We start from the raw sequence: 15,691 nt of genomic DNA, 5'->3' as shown, positions 1-15,691 counted from the left end.
ACTTTTTGAAAAGTTCATAAATTGTAACTTCAAGTTGGTATCAAGTAATTTGAATATGTAAATAAACAAATGTGACTATAAAGACTTCATAATAAAACAGTATGGGTTAAAAGACTTCTTGAAAATTTCATAAATTGTAACTTCAAGTTGGTATCAAGTAATTTGAATATGTAAATGAACAAATCTGGTTATAAAGACTTCATGATAAAATAATATGGGCTAAAGACTTTTTGAAAAGTTCATCAATGGTAACTTTAAGTTGGTATCAAGTAATTTGGATATGTAAATAAACAAAAAGGATTTGCAAATAGGATTTCAGTTTCAACCGTTTTAAATTTCAGTTTGTTAAAAGATTAAAACATACATTATAATTCTACTTTCAATTCTTATTATTCATGCTTTGTAATTTTAGTTATCAGCCCATAGATCAAAAAAGGGAAAGAAAAGAAAGTTACATTGCTATATAATTATATCGCTTGCAATCATGTAAAGCCAAATCTTGTCGCCTGAGAACATACTTGACAAATGACAGCTGAAATTCTCACATGCAACTTATGCAGTTCTTCCGCTAACTAAACTAGCGAAGAATGTTCAATTGTTCATAGAAATATCAAATATGATATTTTATATCGGCAGTTCAATTTAAGAACACATGGATTCAACTTTATAATCACATTTTAAAACTAAGCGATTCGCATATTCATAATGACCAAAAAAAAAAGCATTCCATAATTCTACTAATGTTATTGAGCAAGTCTTTGATTCAAAGACCAAGTTAACATAAAACATTAAACAAACTTCCATAATCATGCACCAACCCCCTACACGAAGCCATTTTCTTAATAAATCCATCAAAGTATTTTTCATCATTCTAGTAAGGAGAGGAAATAAAAATTGTTAAGTGTAATTCTTATATTTATTAATGAAAAATAGTTATCTTTCCACTTTAATTTATTTGGTGTATTTGACTGGTTAGAAACTAAAAAAATAAAAAAACAAGTGGTTAAACACTTATAAATTAAAGTAAACTTTTTATATACGATAAAAATTATAAATTTAATAGTGATTTTTATTTTATTATTTTATTATTTTATCTTTTTAGAACATTTTTTTCTAATTTTTTTATTGTATCTTTTAGTTTGGTATGTCAATCCCTAATTTGTTATAACTTATAAATTAAACTTTATTTAAAATTTGTTATTACTATATATACAAGATATAATATGGACGAAACGGTCCAACTTGAGAGAAGGAGCAAAACCCAAACCAAACAAGCAAAAGAAAGAGCGAACCCATAGAATATTTGGCCCAATATATGTGTATGAAAGCCCAGCTTGAGCCCATTAATCACCAAAGTGAGCATTACCACAAAATCCAAAGTTCCAAACAGCAGAGCTCTTTCCATTTCTCTCTCTCATTTATCCGATACACCACCGCTCTTGTTGGCGCGCTTTGCAGTTACACAATGAGCAGCTTAATGGCGAGCTTCACAGCTCGCATCTCTGCTTACACCAACCACTTTTTCCCCATACGACGTCGTCCCCTTCATAACAGACGCCTCACTCTTTTTCCCAACACCACCACACTCAGGCCTCACACACTAAGAATCACCTGCATGGCGGTCAGTAACTTCACTAATTAATTAATTAATTAATTATATTTTTCATCTAATTTTAGCATTAGTTCAGCTCAATCCAATGGTGCGTTTCTGTAATTTTATATATTTGCGTTGAATTATAGGAACCTTATCTAATAACGAAGCTGGAATCTGCTGAGAAGACCTGGCAAGAATTATCGGTATCAAATTTTTTTCCTTTTTTTTTTCTATGAAATTTTGTTGCAAGCAGTTATCAAAATCGATGATTATTATTATAATATTATTGTTATTAAAAGTTTGGTTGGTGTTTTAGGTTAAGCTTGCTGACCCTGACGTTGTGTCCAATCCGAGTGAGTACCAAAAATTGGCACAATCAGTGGCAGAGCTTGATGAGGTACTTTCCTTTGTAATGTGCACTTCACCTGATACTTCTCTTTGCACTGTATTAAGGTGAAAATGTAATTTTAATATTTCTAAATTTCAATGCAGGTTGTATCCACGTATAGGAGGTTTAAAGAGTGTGAAAAGGCTCTAGAAGAAACGAAAGGTTTGATTAGGTTTCACTGCTTGAGTGCTTGTTCATCCTTCTTAGTGACTTTTAGACAATTGAAGTGTGTTTGATTTTGGTTTATTATTAATTTTTTTTTTCAATCTGTTATGGATGGTTAGCTTTGGCAAAGGACGATGAAAATGACGAGGATATGGTTGAAATGATATCTTCAGAAATAGACTCTTTGTCAAGGCAAATCGCAGAGCTTGAGGATAAGCTCAAGGTTTCTCATTTACTCTGTATCAAGTATCGCTAGTTCAATTTATGTCATGTCATGCCATTGCTTATCTTTTAATCTCCAACATTCTTGAAGTCTATTCATATGCTAGTTGGGAAAATTAACTTCTTTTTAATATATCAAATTCACTAATTCAAAATGTACAATCTGCTGAAATTCCAAAACTGTGAGGAGGAATTGTAATTATTTTTTATGTACTCTCTATCATCACTGACCATCGTGAGGTTTTATTCCTCTTATTTCAAAACCATGCCATGGAATTACTTTCTTTTCTCTTTTTCGTCCGGAATGCCTATTATGTTGTTGGTTATTGTGGGTTTTCAAAGTACTTCCCTCCGTTTCCTCATTTCTCCTGGTTTTTAGAAACTTACTAGTATCTTTGACGATGGTAGGTTTTACTGCTTCCCAGTGATCCTCTTGATGCAAGAAACATAATGCTTGAAGGTACACCATCTTTTTCTTTATGATATGAGATAGGGGCAAATGATCTTATATTTTTGTTTATGGCTTAGTTGAATGTTTCATCATTAAGATTTTGGTAGAGACTAGAGAGCATGCTGACTTCTAAAATTTAAATATCAGTGATGATTTGATAAAGCTTATATTGCAATGTAATCTACGGGTAAGTGTATTGAATGATTGCACTTGGCTTGTGCAACTTCTTTCTTTTCTGTTCCTTCTAGTTGTCATTCTCAACTCTGAAGATTATTGTCATTATCATTACTTTTGCAGTACGAGCAGGTACTGGTGGTGACGAGGCTGGAATATGGGCTGGTGATCTTGTAGGTACATGCTTTTATTTGTCCTTTCTAGTCCATGGACTCAAAATAGGGCATGCCCTTCATCAATGCCCCACATCGTAAAGAAAGCCTAAAAGTGACATTATGTCATATTGAATGAAACATGCTTAAAGAGCGTGCACGCGCATACACACAAAGATAATCCTATTATTGGATCATTTTCTGAATTGTTTATCTTTGACAAAAATTTATTTCTTTAATTTCTCCACAATTGACCTTTTGATTGGTTAGTTTAAATGTTTATTAAATGAACTGTTATTATGAAGTTGAATCCAATGTAATCTGATGCTGTTTTGATGTTAAATCAGGTTCGGATGTATGAAAAATACAGTGAGCTGAATTCTTGGAAACATTCTGTTATCTCAAGCTCTCCGGTATACCTCATCAAAACTCTGTATAAACTAGTTTCTAATTGATTCTTATTTGTATAATTGTTAATTTTGCCATCTTTTTAGGCAGAGAAAGGAGGGTACAAAACTTATGTGATGGAGATAAAAGGAAAACGTGTCTACAGTAAATTAAAATATGAATCTGGTGTCCATCGAGTTCAACGTGTTCCTCTAACAGAGACACAGGGTCGCGTACATACTTCTACTGCAACAGTGGCAATCATGCCAGAGGTAGAGTACATATTTCAGGCCTTTAGCTAAAAGTTTATTCACAACTCTTTGACTTCTAGGTCTGAAAGCTTTATTTTGTGTCTTTGCATCTGGACAGTTGTTAGTTTCATATCACTGCTTTTGTAGCATGTCCATATTCTGAATAATTGAAGTAGGTAGCTAGCTTAAGCCTATAGGGATTCAAAGTAGACCTAGATTTAATATTTTCTCAAATTTTTGTTGCCTAACCATGTGGTGGTTAGGTTCAAAGCATGCTTTATTAGATTATATATTTTTCTAAATTCGTTTAATTTAATGCATGGAGGTTGTATTCTACTGAATATTTATCCAACTAGAATATTCCTTCCTTTTAAGGACAGAATCTAAATATATAAATCTGAAATCTTTGTCTAGGCTGATGAAGTTGAAGTAGTAATCGACCCAAAAGATATTGAACTTACTACAGCACGTTCTGGGGGTGCTGGAGGTATAGAAATTTAATTTAAATAATCAATATTTACATTTCCCGGATCAAGAGGTTTCATACCCTCTATCATTTCTCTTGCATGCAGGCCAGAATGTTAACAAGGTTGAAACAGCCATTGATCTTTTTCACAAACCAACGGGAATCCGTATCTTTTGTACTGAAGAAAGGACTCAACTTCAGAACAAGAATCGCGCTTTTCAATTGCTCCGTGCAAAACTGTAAGCATTAGAATTGTCTTGTCAACCTTTTCTTCTCATGCTGTCATCAATCTTAACAAGAGAGATATCTCAAATCCTTTCTTGAGTTTAGTGGTAGATGAGGAACTAAAGGATATTAATGATGTGAAACTAAAACTGACCAAATGCTAGCAGCACATTATAGTTGTTTCTGAGTGTTCTCTTTAACTTGCATTCAAAATGACACGACAATCTTTTTACAGATACGAGATGAAGGTAAGGGAGCAGCAAGAGTCAATTCGAAATCAAAGGAAATCACAGGTATGCTTGGCATTTGATCCATCATGATTTGCTTCAGACATAATTTATTTTGTGTACTTGCTATCTCGTTGAGCTGAGAGCCAACTGAATTGAATTATTTTTTTTCTGTAATATCTCGATCTCCAGGTTGGTACAGGTGCACGTGCAGAAAAAATTCGGACATATAATTACAAGGTACATTACAGAAATCTGAATATTTTTCTGTTGTCACTCATTCATACTTCTATGTTTTTATTTTCCCCAAACTCCAAATTTGAGGTGTTTTTGTAAATTATATGCATTATAAATTTCCCTCTATAAGATGTTAGGTGAGAAAAACTGATGTTTAATTAGAAAGAAAAAGTAGAAGAAATATGGCATTATAATTTATCTTTTAAGATCTCTCATAATAACAATTGTTCATGGAAATGGATTTGATTAAGTGATCTAGAAGTATGTTGTTCAAGTCAATAATTGTACAATGGTTTGAGGTAAAAACACTGCAACATTTTTAGTGTCTCATTTTGTATTGTCGAAATGATGGTACTTACAAGCAGTTTATGACTTTAATTTTTTTTTCCTTCTAATCAGGACAACAGGGTCACTGACCACAGATTGAAGATGAACTTTGAGCTCACCTCCTTTCTTAATGGTAACATAGAAGATGCTGTTCAGGTATGCTATCTAGCACACCTCTCCTGCCATGAACTCTGTTTTTTTGGTGTATTTACCAGTGTGCTTAAGATTTCAAAAGGAATATAGTTGGGTGTTGATTGCTGATGAAAGGCTAGGCTTCTCTAACTGAAAAATTATCATTAACCGAAAAGAAAGAAAACAAATTTCCTTTATACCATAAAGCTGGGACCTAAACCTGCAGAGTTGCACTCTGCTTGAGCCTTTGAAAGAAAGAAAACACAATTAACCCACCGCAAAATGGCACGCACTAGATGACACTGATCAAAAGTTGCATTAATTGTACTTGAAGAAGAATGCACTATATATACTGACTTCGCCTTTAGCATGAGTAAATGAACGAAAATGTTTGATCATAACTTGGCTCCGCATCATCGAGAATCTTTCTTCTTGCAGTCTTGTGTTACAACGGAACAGAAGGAGCTCCTGGAAGAACTTGCTGAATCTGTAGGTGCTCCTGCTGGCTGATGTAAAAGCACATTTCCCCATGTAATTTTGAATTTTTTACTGAACTATGCATTTCGCAAATGGAAGAAGTGTCATATTTGTTCTCGTTAATGTCCCCATTATCTTCCAAGTTTGAGACATGGTTTGATTACAAATCTGTACATGGGCACTTCTTCTACATGTAACATTCCGCTATACAGTAGTTGAATGGTATTTTATGTATGTAAAGTGATGCAATTAACAGTTTTGCTGCAATGCCAATGTATGTGCTATTGAAGTGAGTTCAGTTACCACTTACCAGTTATGGATTTACATTATAACTAAATTTATATTTCTTTATCTTTTAAATAAATTTTTGTTTAAATTAAAATACTTTGGTGGGTTAAAAATGTTAAGTTACCAATAATCTTTTATATTTATCTTATTTTTAAGTTATACTAGTTAATTTTCCATTTATTTACTAAGTATTTGTGCTCAAACACTTCCTTTTTCTGATTAACTTATAGTGGTTTTTTTTTTAAATGAAAAGTATTAAGTTTTGATACTCTAACCATGAACTTTTAGATTTTAGAAAAAAAATTGTAAATTAAAAATTTTCCCCAATTTTTTATCCGCATATATATAAATGATTTATAAATTGATCTGTTCTGACCAGAAAAGTTTGGGATTTCAATTTTCCAAAGTTAATAATATTAAAAATGGTTTTTACTCCATACATTAATATTAATAATAAAATGAAAGATACCATAAGACCATCAATAATATCTAATGCTCTCATGCTAATAAGTTAATTTGAATGGTATAATCTTTTTATTCTTATTTAAAAATTTTGAATTCAATTTTCACTTCTAATCTTAGGAAAAAAAAATCTAAAGCTGTCATTTAATTTTGTGATATTGACATTAAGAGTTAGTATTATCATTTTTATTTTGACAATATCATATATATGACAATTTTTATGTTTATATGAATATGTTAAAAGGAAATTTCATTATTTCAAAGATGATATGAATAAGTCACCAAAAAAAAAGATGATATGAATAAGAGAAATGATAAATGAATAAATTATTTTATAATTAAATTTAGTTAAAAATTTTTTAGTTTAATTTTAATGTATCGACAGTATAAAATATTTTACATAATTGTGTAACTAATCACGTTCATTCTTTTGGATGATTATTCAAGTAGTCAATGTTATTGATAATCTTTATTTTTATTGATGTAATATTACATAGTTAAATGTAGTGTAAAATTAGTGCATCAAACAACAACAACAACAACAACAATAAAGTCTTGTCCCACTAGATGGGGTCGGCTACATGAATCAAACGTCATTGAGTTCTGTCATGTATCATGTCTATAGAGAGACTGTTTACATGTAGATTTCATTTGACCACCTCATGGATGGTTTTTTAAGGTCTTTTTCCGCCTTTCATCCCTTGTCCATCTTCCATCTCATCCACCCTTCTGACTGAGTGTTCTTTTAGTCTTCTTCTCACATGTCCAAACCACTTGAGACACGATTCTACCATCTTTTTCGCAATGGGTGCTACTCCAACTCTCTCATTTATATCTTCGTTCCTCATTTTATCCAATCGACTACTCATCCATCTAAACATCTTCATCTCCGCGCACATTCAGCTTATGTTCGTGCTCCGCTTTGGTCGCCCAACACTCGTACCATAAAGCATAGCCAGTCTTATAACAGTGCGATACAATTTACCTTTATGTTTTAAACGCACTTTTTTGTCGCATATAAAACCAGATGCACTCTGCCATTTTGACCAACCTGCTTGGATCCTATGATTTACATCCTGTTAAATCTCTTCATTATCTTATATGCATCCAAGATACTTAAAACTTTTAATTTTTCGTAAGATGTTTTCTCCAATATTCACTTCTATATTAGAGTTTTTCCTTCTCAGATCGAATTTATATTTCATATATTCTATCTTGCTATAATTTATACGCAAATCATACATCTCAAGAACTTCTCTCTATAAATCCAACTTCTTATATAACTTAAAGCAGAGTTAAAATTAGTGCATCAAAATTAAAAAAAAATTTATGTAACTTTTTAATTGATATATATTATATTAACAAAAATTTAGATAACATTAAGGATGAGGCTAATTTTTTTTTATATTGTTTAAATATATGTGTAATACATTATTATTGGAAGATTGGGTGTTTTTTTTATATGGTATTTTATTTAATATTAATTTTTTTTTTCGAATTCACAAATCGGACCGTCCGATTTGTGATTGTTTGTTTAAAAAAAAAAAAATAAAACAAATAAATCGGTGCATCCAATTTGTACATCCCATACCAATGTGAAGCACACTTCTATTCACGGCTTCTTGTTATACACTTCTCTCTCTCCCACATAAAAAATAACAAGCGTAAGGAGGATCCATGAGTCCATATTTTGTTTATTTATCCGTTTGTGAGAGGAAAATGGAAATAGGAGCCACCTGTCACAGGATGAAGAAGCATGTAGCAGTTGTACAGTGTCCCGAAGATGTACGCATGCCAACGTACTCATTCTCTCTTACTCACACAGCCGATTCACTCTCTTCCTTCTTTTTCGTTTCTTCTTCTCCGTTTTTCTTCTATGCTCCCTAGACTCACCCACAAGCTCAAGCTTCTACACTTACACTCTTTACCTCCTCCTTCTTCCTTCCTCCTTCGCCGCCGCCACTATCCTCCTCAATTTTCCAAATTCCCATACTACCCTTCGTCTTCAGCACCCTTTCTCCCTCTCAAACTCCCAATGGCATCTTCTTCTTCTTCCTTATCGCATTCGCATCACAAGCACTCCAATCGCCTAGCTTCCGAGCAAAGCCCCTATCTTCTCCAACATGCTCATAACCCCGTAACTACCTCATCTACTTTCTCTCTTTTACTACTATTCCATTCAATTTTGCTTCTTTCTTCCTTCTTCTTTTCATTTCATTGCTTTCGTTATTCAATTGAAGGTTGATTGGTACCCTTGGGGCGACGAAGCTTTTGCTGAAGCGCGCAGAAGAGATGTACCTATCTTCTTATCAAGTACTCAATTATCTTCTCTTTTAACTTCTCCTTGTTTCCTTCCCTCTTTCTTTGCGTAATTACTTAACTGCTGGCTCTTTTGTTTGTGCTATTAATGGTGATTCCTTTCGAAGTTGGTTACAGCACTTGTCACTGGTATGTATTATATATCACAGATCTTGTCACTGCTTTGATGCGCTTTCCATGGAAGTTATTTACATTTTGGGAATCTAAACTGTTTTTGTTCTGCTAGGTGTCATGTTATGGAAGTCGAGTCTTTTGAGGATGAAGGAGTAGCCAAGTTGTTGAACGATGGCTTTGTTAGCATTAAGGTAATAATAATTCTAAAATTGGTTCCTTTTTTGGTAATGTGTTATTTCTGGTCTGGCATTCAAATGTGGATATTGCTTAATTCCATATTAATAATTATCCATGCCACAGGTGGATCGAGAGGAGCGACCAGATGTTGATAAGGTGATTTAATTTAAACAAACGGTGCATTTAAAGATACGTTTTTTGCATATATTTCAAAATCAGCAAATATGTTACTTATATCCTAAGTTGTGGAGTATTTTGGGGGGGACAAAAGAATTGCCTTTTATTTTTGTGGATCTAGAGCTCTGGAAGTCACCCTTTTTTTGCTTAAATGGTTTGCTTGGTTTCATTGGTAGCATGTGGTTCCCTCTCCCTTTGAATCATCAAGGTGCTTAAAGTGTTCACTCCACCGGTGACAAGGTGCACTAAAAGATTTTCTCTTTTATCAGGTGTACATGACATATGTGCAGGCTTTGTATGGTGGAGGAGGTTGGCCACTAAGTGTGTTTCTTTCGCCTGACTTAAAACCTTTAATGGGTGGAACCTACTTTCCCCCTGAGGATAAGTATGGACGACCTGGCTTTAAAACTATTCTGAGGTAAGAATTATTCCACCGGAAGCTTTTGTCATCAATGTGCTTGGACAAACTAATTTTTTATTAAGGCTTCAGTGAACGTCAATAATTTAAAAATTCAAATCATTATTGTGGCCTTGGAAGTTCCTATTCATGTGTATTCTGCCTGTACTCTCCAGAAAAGTAAAAGAGGCTTGGGATAGCAAGAAGGATTTGCTAGTTAAGAGTGGAGCAGCTGCAATTGAACAGCTTTCTGAGGCATTGTCTGCTAGTTCAGTTTCTGATAAATTGTCCGATGGAGTTCCAGATGATGCATTACGTCTGTGCGCTGAGCAGGTATGGCTTTGACCAAGTAGATAAGAGCAGTTGCACAATCCTGTTTCTTACATTTGCATGCATCTGGATCTTCTTTTTTTTTTTTTTTTACTAAGTCCTTAATTTATATTGATGACCTTGATTCTTGAGTATCATTCAATCTACTATTTTCTTTATAGCTCTCTGAGACCTATGATTCAAAATTTGGCGGGTTTGGGTCTGCACCTAAATTTCCCAGACCAGTTGAGCCAAACTTGATGTTGTACCACTCCAAGAAATTGGATGATACTGGGAAGTTAGATGGAGCTAATGCAAATCGGGAAATGGTTTTCTTTACCTTGAAATCTATGGCAAAAGGGGGCATTCATGATCATATTGGAGGTGGCTTTCACAGATATAGTGTGGACGAGTGCTGGCATGGTAAGTTTATCTTGGACTGAATCTTTGGTATGTATCTGGTTTGTCTACAGCTGTAGTTCTACTTCTCAATTTCTCTGGCTTAACAGATGCATTCCAATTTTGATTTTTCCACCTTAATTATGATGTTCTTCTGTGCATATTTAATGCTTTTGTTCTGAAATATTCTGGACATTTTAAATTGTTGGGCTGTGATATTTTTGCAGTTCCACATTTCGAGAAGATGCTATATGATCAAGGCCAGATTGCTAATGTTTATTTAGATGCTTTTTCTATCACAAAAGATACCTTCTATTCATGTGTAGCACGGGATATTCTTGATTATTTAAGGAGAGACATGATTGGTCCAGAAGGGGAAATCTTTTCAGCAGAGGATGCTGACAGTGCAGAGACTGAAGGAGCTACAAGAAAAAAGGAGGGAGCATTTTACATATGGTCCCGCAAAGAGGTATTTAGGATAAACAAACTGTAGGTCTGAAAAATGCACAAATTTTTCATTCTTCTCCCTAAAATTAAGTCGATTTGGTTATTGGGACCTAAATCATACGGATTCCTGAATCATCTGTTGCTGAAATGGCACAATAAATCTGCAGATGCGGTCAGTCAATTGAATATTTTCGAGGAATCAATTAAATCTATTTATTTTATTCAGACAAGATATTTTTTATTGCGCAACGTGTTGTTTATCCAATTCCTAGTTAACTTGCAGTTTTCTAAAATGACAAGCTACCTTCTAGAGTTTGTTACTGCACAAGCATGATTTAGGATAATAAACTTGCTTATTTGTTTGGTTAAAATAGGCCTCTTTTGTGTTCATCTAAATAGAATATTGTTGTTGATCTTGAGTATATGACAGTTTTGCTTAAATTCTTTCGGAAGATGTCTAGCTCTCAGCATCATGGCATTCTGTCCTGCTTTCCTTTTGTGATTTTGTAATTATATCTACAGCATCTCAACATGTAATAGATGTGTTGTAATTTATGATTTGTTGTTTTGCTATATTTGCGGTTGGCTTTCAACTTTTTTCCCCCCTTTGAATATTTGGTTTCAACCATTTTGTTAATTTTAATTTTCGGTTTAGGTTGAAGACATACTTGGAGAGCATGCTGATATTTTTATTGAGCACTATTACATAAAGCAGTCTGGTAACTGTGACCTATCTAGCATGAGCGATCCTCATGATGAATTCAAGGGAAAGAATATCCTGATTGAGAGAAAAGAATCAAAAGATCCTTCAGAGATCGCATCAAAGTACAGCATGTCAATCGAAACATATAAAGATATTCTTGGAGAATGTAGGCGTAAGCTGTTTGAAGTAAGGTCAAGGCGGGCAAGGCCACATTTGGATGATAAAGTATCCCCTTAAACACGGTTACTAATTTATTTAAGAATCTTCTATGATGAAACTGGTTTCAACTTTTTATGTATGAGTCTCAAGAGATCCTATGCTTCTAGGTTATTGTATCTTGGAATGGACTGGCCATCTCATCTTTTGCCAGGGCCTCCAAGATTCTCCTGGGTGAAGCTGAGGGCACTAAGTTCTACTTTCCTGTTGTTGGCACTGAAGTAAGTTTCCCCTTATACAGATGTGTCCATATATGTAGTTAGAGAGCCTTTGATATTTTAGTTTTGCCCTTTTGCTGAATGACTGTTGGTATTTAAAAAGACAGAAGACACTCTGCTTTTATATCATGGATGTCTGTAAATTATCCTATTATGGATAAATTTTATACTGTTGTGTTGATCAAAATGGGAATTGGCAGTTTATGAGTTAGTTGGCATTGGCAGTTATAAGGGAATTGTGGATGAAGCTTGTTAAAGGAACATCTGGAGACAATTAGATCCTCTTCTTTTTTTTCAGTTTTGAGTAGTTGCTACTATATTTAACTTTCTCCTTTTTGTTTTGAAAATTCCAGCCAAAGGAATACATGCAAATTGCGGAAAAAGCCGCATTATTTATTAAGAAGCAACTTCACAATGCTGAAAGCCAAAGGCTGAACCATAGTTTCAGAAATTCTCCATCGAAAGCACCTGGTTTCTTGGATGATTATGCTTTTCTGATCTCTGGATTACTGGATCTCTATGAGTTTGGTGGTGGAATCAACTGGCTTCAATGGGCAATTGAATTGCAGGGCACTCAGGTAAAGATTGATCTCTGAATCTGAAAGAAATTTCACGGTGTTTTGCCAGACATCGAGTTCCTCTTGAGATGTGTTACTTGCAGGATGCTTTGTTTCTTGATGGGGATGGAGGTGGATATTTCAATAATACTGGGGAAGATACATCAGTTCTTCTCCGTGTGAAAGAAGACCATGATGGGGCAGAACCCTCTGGGAACTCAGTGTCAGCTATAAATCTTATTAGGTTGGCTTCCATGCTTGCTGAAAGTAAGGCTGAGCACTATAAGCGAAATGCAGAGCACCTTCTGGTCCGTAAACTGCCACCGCTTTCCTCCTAGAAAACTTGTTTTCTTCTTTGTACAATTTCCCAAGGGTGGAAAGTGATTATCACTTGGTAGTTGTCTAAAATTCCCTTTACATGGTAGTGCAGGCTGTTTTTGAGAAAAGATTGAAAGCTTTGCCTATGGCAGTGCCCCTCATGTGTTGTGCAGCAGATATGCTGCGTGTACCTTCCAGAAAGCAAGTGGTTGTGGTTGGAGAAAGGAATTCTGAGGAATTTGAAAGAATGCTTGCAGCAGCACACGCATCATATGATCCAAACAGAACAGTGAGTAATATTTAACTCCTTTGTTGAGTTGATACTACATATTTCTTTTTGGTTGTCACCAATAACAACTGTGCGGGTGTTGGTTGTAGGTTCTTCATATAGACCCCAACAACAAAGAAGAGATGGAATTTTGGGAACAGAATAACAGCAACGTTGCTCTGATGGCGAAAAATAACCATGCAGCAAACAAGGTTGTAGCTCTTGTATGCCAAAACTTCACTTGTAGCCCGCCTGTGACTGATCAATCCTCACTTGATGCTTTACTATCCAAAAAATCGTTCTCTTCATCAACATGAGATATCGGTTCTCACAAGTGGATGTTAGCTAAAGCTTAGAAGCCATATTATACACAACTTCTTGGTTCTGACTTCTGTGTCAAATTATTTTCTTCAGTGATATAGAGATTACGGTTGTCTTTTTACTCTCTATGCCAGCATTGTCTTTCAAATTTGATACAGAATGATGGAACTCTGTATATTTTTATAGTTAAAGGTTGAATAAAATAGTTATATATTAAGTTTGGTTTAGTTAAATAAGTTTGTACTTCATTTTCCTGGGTGAACTAGCACAATAAACTGAATAAAGTCACCATGGCGGGACTAAAAATTGTCTCCAATTCATCTTAGATGTTTGAAAAATGCGAGATCACATTTTACCAAATAAATGAGATGTCACACTTTTTTTTGTCTAAGATGTAAGATCACATAATTTTTCAGTAGTCAATGCATATTAAATTTGAAAATTAAAGAAGAGCATAATTTCCTAAGATATTAAACGAATGGATTATGCTGATTCCGGTCATATTCAGGAGTCCATAAATCTATCTCCAAAGAAAAAAAAGGGTCCTTTCTCTGCTAGCTTCTAATTTGCTATCACTTCACACTTCCCACTTCCATTCTGAGACTCTTATCCACTGAGTAGTGAATACCATGAAAGCAATCCAATTCCGTACGCCTAGGTTGTACTATGACACATTTCATCCCACAATCCACTTCCAGATACCATCATCATCATTATCACTCCCTAAACCAATGATCTCCCGCTGCAGCATAGTCCAGTCTCACCACCCCAATTTCACAATCTCATACCTAATTGACTCATGTGGTCTCTCTCCAGACACAGCTGCTCTTACTTCCCAAAAGCTTCACCTTCCTTCTGCTGAAAGACCAGACTCTGTTCTCACCCTTCTCAGGGAGCATGGTTTCACAGATACCCAGATTTCAAACCTCATCAGAAAACGCCCATTGCTCCTCTTAGCAAACCCAGATATCCTCTTGCCAAAGTTTCAATTTTTCCTCTCCATTGGGATTTCCAATACCAACCTCGCAAGAACCCTAACCGCTGACCCAACCCTTTTGACTCGGAGCTTGGAGAAACAGATCATACCCTCTTACAATTTCCTTAAGAGTGTGTTGATTTCTGATGAAAAGGTTGCAGCTTCATTGAAGCGCACATCTTGGGTCTTCCTTGAGGATCACAAGAAGAATCTCGTACCAAACCTCAATCTCCTAAAAGAGATGGATGTTCCTGAATCATGTGTTACGCTGTTGCTGACTCATTTCCCGGAGGCATTGATGCAGAAAAAGGAAAACTTTGCAAAGCTTTCTAAGGAGATTAAAGAAATGGGGTTTAATCCAAAAAAGACAACTTTTGTGTTGGCCATTCATGTGCTCTCAGGTGAGGGTAACAAATCCATATATAACCGCTGTTACGAGGTTTATAAGAGGTGGAGTTGGTCAGATGATGACATCCTTACGGCATTCAAGAAGCACCCACATTGTATGATACTTTCAGAGGATAAGATAATGAAGACAATGGATTACTTGGTGAATAAGATGGGTTGGCCTTCAGGGATGATTGTTAGGTGCCCAGTGGTGTTGTTTTTCAGCTTGGAGAAGAGGATTAAACCTAGGTGCTCTGTTGCTAAGGTTTTGTTGATGAAGGGATTGATTAAGAGGAAGTTGAGCTTGTCCACTTTGCTGTTGCCTGATGAGGACAGTTTCTTGGAGAAGTATGTGATCAAGTATGAGCTGCAGGTGCCTCAGTTGTGGAGTGTGTATCAGAAAAAGTTGGATTTTATGAGTGTGATTTGATTTGAGTTTGCAGATAGCTATTGCCCGTATTCTAATCTTGTCTTAAATTTTTACATGATTAATAGAAGTTTACATAATGTGGCCTTGCCTATTTTTTTTTTTGGCATCCTGGTTTCTCTGAATGTCTTGTTTGCTATATATGAATGGTGAATGGTATGTGTCAAGTCAAGAGAGTTCAAAAAATGGAAGAATAACAGTTGTCAACTTATACCTGAATTCAATATCACATATGTAGTTAGTGATGTAAAAATGTAATGACAGCACATCCAATGAGAATCCTGATCATAAAATGCCCTAGTTCTTCTGTACACACTGCATTTGTTTAACAGCGAA

The 15,691-nt window shown here is 34.9% G+C and overlaps 3 protein-coding genes across 3 annotated transcripts; all 3 read left to right on the top strand.

Annotated features, from left to right (window-relative positions):
- The first annotated feature begins 1,373 nt into the window (after window positions 1-1,373).
- On the top strand, window positions 1,374-6,163 carry LOC130932988 (peptide chain release factor APG3, chloroplastic). The gene is made up of 15 exons (XM_057862466.1): window positions 1,374-1,621; window positions 1,741-1,797; window positions 1,911-1,991; window positions 2,087-2,144; window positions 2,267-2,370; window positions 2,778-2,829; window positions 3,118-3,167; window positions 3,494-3,559; window positions 3,641-3,805; window positions 4,199-4,271; window positions 4,357-4,489; window positions 4,711-4,768; window positions 4,895-4,942; window positions 5,339-5,422; window positions 5,837-6,163. Exons 1-15 carry the CDS (start codon window positions 1,466-1,468, stop codon window positions 5,906-5,908), a joined length of 1,257 nt encoding a protein of 418 aa, XP_057718449.1. The 5' UTR covers window positions 1,374-1,465; the 3' UTR covers window positions 5,909-6,163.
- A 2,194-nt stretch (window positions 6,164-8,357) lies between these two features.
- Window positions 8,358-13,819, top strand: LOC130935075 (uncharacterized). Its single transcript, XM_057864637.1, has 15 exons — window positions 8,358-8,762; window positions 8,866-8,938; window positions 9,052-9,073; window positions 9,171-9,249; window positions 9,359-9,391; window positions 9,682-9,830; window positions 9,986-10,142; window positions 10,301-10,541; window positions 10,745-10,986; window positions 11,620-11,892; window positions 11,994-12,104; window positions 12,455-12,679; window positions 12,763-12,966; window positions 13,089-13,265; window positions 13,355-13,819. Exons 1-15 carry the CDS (start codon window positions 8,409-8,411, stop codon window positions 13,559-13,561), a joined length of 2,547 nt encoding a protein of 848 aa, XP_057720620.1. The 5' UTR covers window positions 8,358-8,408; the 3' UTR covers window positions 13,562-13,819.
- A 248-nt stretch (window positions 13,820-14,067) lies between these two features.
- Window positions 14,068-15,464, top strand: LOC130935076 (transcription termination factor MTERF9, chloroplastic). The gene has a single exon (XM_057864638.1). It carries the CDS (start codon window positions 14,195-14,197, stop codon window positions 15,356-15,358), a length of 1,164 nt encoding a protein of 387 aa, XP_057720621.1. The 5' UTR covers window positions 14,068-14,194; the 3' UTR covers window positions 15,359-15,464.
- The last annotated feature ends 227 nt before the right edge of the window (window positions 15,465-15,691 follow it).

This window comes from Arachis stenosperma, chromosome 6, assembly GCF_014773155.1.
Source record: "Arachis stenosperma cultivar V10309 chromosome 6, arast.V10309.gnm1.PFL2, whole genome shotgun sequence".
In the NCBI taxonomy this organism is placed as follows: Eukaryota; Viridiplantae; Streptophyta; class Magnoliopsida; order Fabales; family Fabaceae; genus Arachis; species Arachis stenosperma.
Note: the sequence above shows the minus strand (reverse complement) of the source record. Positions and strands in the feature narration are given on the sequence as shown.

Coding starts and splice junctions, on each gene's coding strand:
- LOC130932988 (XM_057862466.1), top strand. CDS start 1,466: ATGAGCAGCTTAATGGCGAGCTTCACAGCTCGCATCTCTGCTTACACC. Junction 2,145..2,266: donor GGCTCTAGAAGAAACGAAAG/GTTTGATTAGGT, acceptor ATGGATGGTTAG/CTTTGGCAAAGGACGATGAA. Junction 3,806..4,198: donor CAGTGGCAATCATGCCAGAG/GTAGAGTACATA, acceptor ATCTTTGTCTAG/GCTGATGAAGTTGAAGTAGT.
- LOC130935075 (XM_057864637.1), top strand. CDS start 8,409: ATGTACGCATGCCAACGTACTCATTCTCTCTTACTCACACAGCCGATT. Junction 9,831..9,985: donor GGCTTTAAAACTATTCTGAG/GTAAGAATTATT, acceptor TGTACTCTCCAG/AAAAGTAAAAGAGGCTTGGG. Junction 10,542..10,744: donor TGTGGACGAGTGCTGGCATG/GTAAGTTTATCT, acceptor ATATTTTTGCAG/TTCCACATTTCGAGAAGATG.
- LOC130935076 (XM_057864638.1), top strand. CDS start 14,195: ATGAAAGCAATCCAATTCCGTACGCCTAGGTTGTACTATGACACATTT.